General features: G+C 45.7%; 4 protein-coding genes; 3 read left to right on the plus strand and 1 right to left on the minus strand.

Moving 5' to 3' along the window:
• Positions 1 to 3,379: 3,379 nt before the first annotated feature.
• On the minus strand, positions 3,380 to 3,885 carry GSTUM_00001921001 (uncharacterized protein; the record flags this gene model as incomplete). XM_002839178.2 has 1 exon in its annotated part: positions 3,380 to 3,885. The coding sequence occupies one exon, from the start codon at positions 3,883 to 3,885 to the stop codon at positions 3,673 to 3,675; it is 213 nt and encodes a 70-aa protein (XP_002839224.1). The 3' UTR covers positions 3,380 to 3,672.
• Positions 3,886 to 3,924: 39 nt separating this feature from the next.
• Positions 3,925 to 5,128, plus strand: GSTUM_00001922001 (uncharacterized protein; the record flags this gene model as incomplete). XM_002839179.2 has 5 exons in its annotated part: positions 3,925 to 4,200; positions 4,643 to 4,730; positions 4,840 to 4,942; positions 5,006 to 5,031; positions 5,090 to 5,128. Exons 2-5 carry the CDS (start codon positions 4,671 to 4,673, stop codon positions 5,126 to 5,128), a joined length of 228 nt encoding a protein of 75 aa, XP_002839225.1. The 5' UTR covers positions 3,925 to 4,200; positions 4,643 to 4,670.
• An 11-nt stretch (positions 5,129 to 5,139) lies between these two features.
• Positions 5,140 to 5,652, plus strand: GSTUM_00001923001 (uncharacterized protein; the record flags this gene model as incomplete). XM_002839180.2 has 2 exons in its annotated part: positions 5,140 to 5,513; positions 5,563 to 5,652. 2 exons carry the CDS (start codon positions 5,140 to 5,142, stop codon positions 5,582 to 5,584), a joined length of 396 nt encoding a protein of 131 aa, XP_002839226.1. The 3' UTR covers positions 5,585 to 5,652.
• A 3-nt stretch (positions 5,653 to 5,655) lies between these two features.
• Positions 5,656 to 6,438, plus strand: GSTUM_00001924001 (uncharacterized protein; the record flags this gene model as incomplete). XM_002839181.2 has 2 exons in its annotated part: positions 5,656 to 6,123; positions 6,182 to 6,438. The coding sequence occupies 2 exons, from the start codon at positions 5,656 to 5,658 to the stop codon at positions 6,317 to 6,319; spliced, it is 606 nt and encodes a 201-aa protein (XP_002839227.1). The 3' UTR covers positions 6,320 to 6,438.
• Between the last annotated feature and the right edge of the window lie 283 nt (positions 6,439 to 6,721).

Consider the following 6,721-nt stretch of genomic DNA (forward strand, 5'->3'; position numbering starts at 1 on the left):
TACAGCCTAGCTGAAGGGGCCACCATAGAGGAAGGAGGAGGACGGTAAACCATAGTTTGGCAGAGAAACAGAGTCCAATATCAGAGAGGGTGAAAATCTCATTTAGCCTCATGATGAGGTTTGGTTTCTAGGCCTATGAAGCTTTAAAGGTTTAGCGCAAGAAAGGAAATTATGTGGTTGTAGGTTGAGGTATTGGCACCCACAACCTCCTTCCAAAACAGGAAGGTGAAAAGCATAGTCAGGAAGATAGCAGAAGAGAAGCTTGATGTTTAAGTACCAGTACTGTATGAGTACTTATACTAGTACTAGTACAAGTACAGTCATGTCTGAAAAGTCTAGATACCCCTTACAGCCATAGTACTACTACTACAAATTATGATATTGACCACAACAAAAAAAAGATATGAGTACAATTTTAAAATAAATAATAGTAGAAATAGAGAAAAACAGTTTTCCAATACTACTATTTTGTATGGCTTCCATCTGCATCTAATACAGCCTGAAGTCTCTCAGGCATTCTCTGAATCTATTCATCAAATGTTCTCTGGGGAATGAAGTCCTACTCTTTCTTTGCTGCCTGAACTAATTCAGTAGCAGTATGGGGCCTTCTCTCAACCTTGGAGAATTGCTTTCTGAGTGCTCTTTTGAGAATTGCCCAGACATTCTCAATAGAATTAAGATCTAGTGAGTTGAGAGCCCAAGCCAATCTTTGATATCTACAGTCCTCTTACATTTTTTTATTTTCTGATCCATTATGCCATGATGCATTATCAACAGTCATATAGATGGTTTGAGGAGCTCTGTCTATGGCTTTTATGAAGGGGATGAGATAGGGTTGGTGAATCTCAGTTGCATATTGGTGGAAATTGAGACCAAATCTCTCTCTTTTACTAGTTCTTTCCTTCTCAGTCCTCTTCCTCACAAGAATGAGCTCAGTCCTCCCTTCATATATCATTGCAGCATATCCACCTATGTTGGTGTGTCCTGACTTAAAGCTAGGCTTTAAGTTCTTTTCTTCTAACTCTTCACCTGGTCTAAGTCTGACCTTTCTTCCTACTGGATTTGGATCATATTCAATTGTAGCTTTATCTACAAAAACCACTCATTTTCAAGCTCTTGTCCAGTTCCTCCTTACTCTATCAAACTCCTTTCTCTTCTCCTTCTGTCCCTTTCTCCAAAAAGTCTTTTTCCTAGTTATCTTGAACTTAAATCCAGCTTCTTCAAATATCTTGCTAACAGTATCTTTACTAAGTGCAATATTGCCTTTTTGAGAAATGTCTCTTAGGGCTAAATAAGGCTCAGCATCAATAATATCAAGAATTACTTCTCTTTTGGCATCAGTAATCTTGGTTGGTCTCCAAGATCTGGGCGCATCATGGGTGTTTTCATCTCTGGATATTGCATTTTTGACTACTGTTGAAACAGTTGACTTGGAGAGGTTTATAAACTTTGAAATTTTACCATACCCCATATCCATATATTTATAGAGGGCATAGATTTCCCTTTTCTGGTCTTCTCTGGTCTTCTCTGAGGGTTTGGGAGTGTGGTGGTGCCATGGTAGGAGGTGATGTTGAGGTGATCGTTGGTTACGGTGTTGCCAAGCAGGGGTACGTCGACCTTTCCGACACGACTGTACTGTATGATACTTGTCTTACCAAGTTGCCCCAGTACTGGTAGGTGTGGATAGCCGCACTATCAGACCAGTGACTTGACAACCGTAATCCCAGTCGGTGGAGCAAAAAAAGAAAACAGGGAAAGATGGAGGGAGGGATCCGCTTGCCGTCCTCTGTTTATGACCTCCCGAGAATTGCTAACATTCTTGCTAGGGCAGGTTCTCGCACCATCATATTCCCAACTAACATGATGAGAAGTGTGAACCCAATAAATTCCGTCTTTCCCCCAGTGCTCCTCCTGAATATCTCATGCCGTATAGCGATACCTTTAGTTAGCTGGATTGTTTGAAGAATGAAAATTGGGTTTCTCCTGCACCCTTCTCCAAGAAAAAGCAAAGATCAAAGGATTTCCGACTTGCACCCTGCTCCCTTCACAAAAGGCAGGGCGCAAAAACGTCACAAGATCTTCCCAGCTTGACAGATTAGAACCGACACCCGAGTGAAGAAAAAAGTGAGACAACGGGATTCCCCACGAAAACAACTGGAATGTTCGGAATAATCAGCAACCCCCCAAAAATAATTTAAATTCAAGACATTGCATACTAGATAGCTTCAATCACATCTAGGAATTACCTTCCTGTATATACTTTAGAAAGTATCTATGTTAAAATGGATCTCTATCAATAACTGCTGTAATTGAAATCAACTCTCAATACCATGCCTGCCAGGTATTTTTTTGGTGCGGCAAAACAAGAAAAATTTTGAGTCCCATCCCTACTCACAATAGCTGGTAGAGGAGAAATTATATCTATATTCCCAAGGGGTGGTGGAGGAGGGTTACTAGGGGAGAAGCAACACAACAAGTCTATGGAATTCTTTTCACAACGATGCCGGAATCTAGGTTGATACCGTATTACTTGTAATGTGCGAAAACTCCCCATTTTGGTGTGAAACCGGTCTTGTCCCCCAACTTTCTTCACTCGAGTGCCCGACCTCACAGGGAGGCTTAAAAAATTACTTTGAAGATGGAATCATCTAGGGTCAAGCGACCGCGAAAAGCAGAGATGGTACCGTGTTCATAGGTCGTGTATATTCGTGGCCTTGCAAGGACATGACAGCTACAGTATCGTACGACGGATGTGAACATTCTAAAAACCCAACACGTACTAATCCTCTGGTATGACCTTGATGGAGATTCTTACAAGAGCTACCGTACTCAAGTGCGGTGAGGAGAAATTTTCCTCTCCACAGCTGCTCATGCTTCCGGTATGATAGGAACGCATTTCACCGATTCAAAAAGTCCTTCCCCTCCTCGTACCGTACTTTCTTAGATTGAGTATGTGAGCTGCGAACATGGCAGCGGGACGGCGTAAGTAACCCACTTGGATCACACCAGCTTCCAGAATTTTGATACCACATCCATTGGATCCCCAATGAGGCTCCTGGCCATTCCGGCGGGACAAAGCAGAGGGCAGCCTATGAATCTCGACAAGCGGTGCCAAAATCTTCATCGGAGCATGGGCAGCAGCGTCCCTCCGGTAGGCGCACCTATCAAGATCGGAAGAGACTCCCTGATAGAATGAAGCTCAGAGCTGAGCCAAGTGACAGTTCAATATTTGGCATTATTTGTACGTGCATAAACAATCTGTTGGATTCATCCGAAAGTTATCGGTAGATGCTCTCGTAACATAATAGAGGGGGTCGTGAGGAGAAAAATAATGAAAAGGGTTTCCCAACAAGACAAGTTAGAGGCGGTACGAGTTAACCGGTTGTGAATTGTAGAGGTTTTTAATTTCGCTTTAAAGGACAGATGTTCATCTTTCTCCCCTTTCTTTTCTTTTCTCCCCTTTTCTCCCCTTTTCTCCCTCTCCCGTCAACAGAAAATGTGTATTTCCGAGTGATAACAAGATAGCCACTGCCGGAGTTTACCAAGACAATGTTGATGTTGCTCGTACAGTATGATTCGATTGATGACAATGGCCCCTGTAATCAGGGTCATTAGACAGCTGAGGGAGATAACCCTAACCCGCGAATCACACCAGTGGCATCCTGCTCGCAATTACCGAATCCCCCGATACGGGAAAGAGGATTTGGAAGCGCTTGAAGTTACAAGCACGCCACCCGCGATCAGAAGTGTTCTTATGATAGTGTTGGTGGTGAAGGAAGTACCGGGAAAATGGAGAGATGATGGAGAGAGGTAGATGGGGGGATGGAAGAGAAACAGACCACGATATGAAGTAGGACACGGCAAGTTTCTTAAATGGCCGGGCATCGTAATAAGATGCTGGGGGTGTTGTCCTTGTGTGTACGAGAGTACTAGTACTCGAGTAGTGTGCTGCTGTCTCTTCTGCGGGCGATCTGTTCCCGTACGATAGGAGGGCGGCGCTGTTCCTGAATGAGACTTTTTTTATTTTTATTTTGGATGGGGAGACATGAAATAATATTGGTGGTGATGGCAGTTGAAGTCTTGGAGGCTAACAGGCTTACAGAGGCTCGAATGTGAGTACCGGTACTGTACTATGATAGTACGAGTACTGTGCCTCCAGTAACTGGTTGGGCTTCAACAACCGCAGAAATTCAATAAAGGGTATGGCCGCTTAGACCCCCCGAACCAGCGCTTTCCGCTCTCGCCATTCGCCCTGCCTCCATCACAGCTGCTCCATACCCTTCCTTCTCTTCTTTTCTTCCTCTTGTTCTCACACACCCACAGTCTCTCCCGCTCGCGTGTTCTCTCCCACCTTCACACATCCCGTCCCCTAAGACACTTCCTACAATACCAGTACGAGTACTCTTTCCCACCTCGTGCCCTGCACTCTGGGATTCACGGACTACAAGTACTTAGCTGGTCACTTCCCCCCCTTCTCCAATTTCTATCCCGACCCTGTCCCCTATTTTCTCTTCCGACTTTTCTCTTTGGCCCTATAACTCTCCTATACACTTCCCCTCCCCTCCCCATCCTTCTCCTAGCTTCATATTCTCTTAAACAACTCGGTTCGTTTCATAAATCTCCTAGAATCTTAGACTTTTAGTTTACGAATTCACGATCTACACCACGTAATGTCTACTCGTCCCCAAAACGTCGGCATCAAAGCCATTGAAATCTACTTCCCTACCCAGGTTCGCTTCTCCCACCATCCACAGTGGTTTGCGCCATCCTGTTCCTGAGCTGTGATGGCAGCACACCCATCCCATGGGCAATTTCTCTAATTTCAGGAATGAATGTTAGTGCGTTGATCAAGCCGAGTTGGAGAAATTCGATGGTGTCTCCACTGGAAAATACACAATCGGTCTTGGACAGACCAAGATGTCCTTCTGTGACGATAGAGAAGGTAATTCATGGTTTTTTCCCGCAGGAATGAAGGGAGCGCCCAGAAACTTACCTAGCATTTTAGATATCTACTCTCTCTCATTGACTGTTGTCAAGTCACTCCTCGAGAAATACAGCATTGACCCCATGTCGATCGGTCGGCTGGAAGTCGGCACCGAAACTTTGCTCGATAAGTCAAAGTCCGTAAAGTCTGTTCTCATGCAGATTTTATCCCCCAATACCAACATTGAGGGTGTTGACACGGTCAACGCCTGTTACGGCGGCACCAACGCTTTGTTTAATGCTATCAACTGGGTTGAGTCCTCAGCTTGGGATGGTCGTAATGCTATTGTTGTTGCCGGTGATATTGCCCTCTACAGCAAGGGAAATGCCAGGCCTACTGGTGGAGCTGGCTGTATTGCCATGCTTGTTGGTCCCGACGCACCACTTGTCCTGGAGCCCGGAAAGAGGGGGAGTTACATGTCCCATGCCTATGACTTCTACAAGCCAGATTTCACGAGCGAGTATCCCGTTGTAGATGGTTACTACTCCATTCGCTGTTACACTGAGGCTGTCGATGGTTGCTACAAGGCGTACAACAGCCGGGAAGCTACCCTTAGTGCTCTCGCACGCATGAATGAGGGTGCCAACGGCAGTGGTGTAGCCAACGGAAATGGTGTTGCTAACGGAAATGGCCATGCCGCACCCAACGGTGGGATCGACCGTTTTGATTACATGCTTTTCCATGCCCCCACATGCAAGCTCGTATCCAAGTCATATGCTCGCCTTTTGTATAACGATTTCCTCGCTTCCCCCGAAGCTCCCCAGTTTGACAGCGTTCCCCAAGACCTCCGTGAACTCGATTACGAGCGGTCGCTCTCAGACCGAAACATCGAGAAGACCTTTATGGGTCTTTCCAAGAAGAAGTTTGAGGAGCGTGTGAAGCCTAGTTTGCTTGCACCCACACAGTGTGGGAACATGTATACCGCTAGTGTTTACTCTGGCCTTGTATCCCTACTTTCCAATATTGACTCAGACATCCTTCAAGGCAAGCGGGTTGCCTTGTTCTCCTACGGGAGTGGGTTGGCGAGTAGCTTGTTCTCCTTGATAGTTAAGGGCAGCACCAAAGAGTTGGCCGACAAGCTTAACCTCAAAGAGAGGCTTGAAGCGAGAAGGGTTGTTGAGCCCCAGGTTTACGACTATGTAAGTCTACTGCTACCCCTCTGCATTGAAGTTCACATTCTAACATCTACCTCCCCAGATGTGCGAGCTCCGCCACCAGGCTCATGGAAAGAAAAACTTTATTCCCCAGGGGAGCGCTGAGACCATCAGCAAAGGCGCTTACTACTGCCTCAAGGTGGATGAGCTTTTCCGAAGGCAATACCAGAGAAAGGAGTAAAAAAATACATTTTATTTATTCATTGGAAGATATCATGCGCTTTTAGACGGGTTTCATGCCCAGACACAGTATGTACGAAAGATAAACTATGTACCTAATGAACGTCGGGTACTAAATTCCATTAATGGCTATGGAATAAGTCCATCTGTCTGGTCCCTCCGTGTTGTTCCAGAAGTGATTTCACAAACCATTCCCTTCTCGTCCGCACTGGGTGTGGTAATGGTTCCCAACAAGCCAGGTTGAAGCGCATATCAGTTTGGTTCGGCTCTGGAAATTTGGCTGCTTACTTTGGAGGTAACATTGCGGCACTCGGCCTCCCAGATCCCATGTGCCTCGCGGACCACTCTTTTACTCTGTGTTTACACCAATGGTCCTCGGGGAGAAGCCAATGATCACCGCATC

The sequence above is a fragment of the Tuber melanosporum genome, assembly GCF_000151645.1.
Source record: "Tuber melanosporum whole genome shotgun sequence assembly, scaffold_311, strain Mel28".
Lineage (NCBI taxonomy): Eukaryota > Fungi > Ascomycota > Pezizomycetes > Pezizales > Tuberaceae > Tuber > Tuber melanosporum.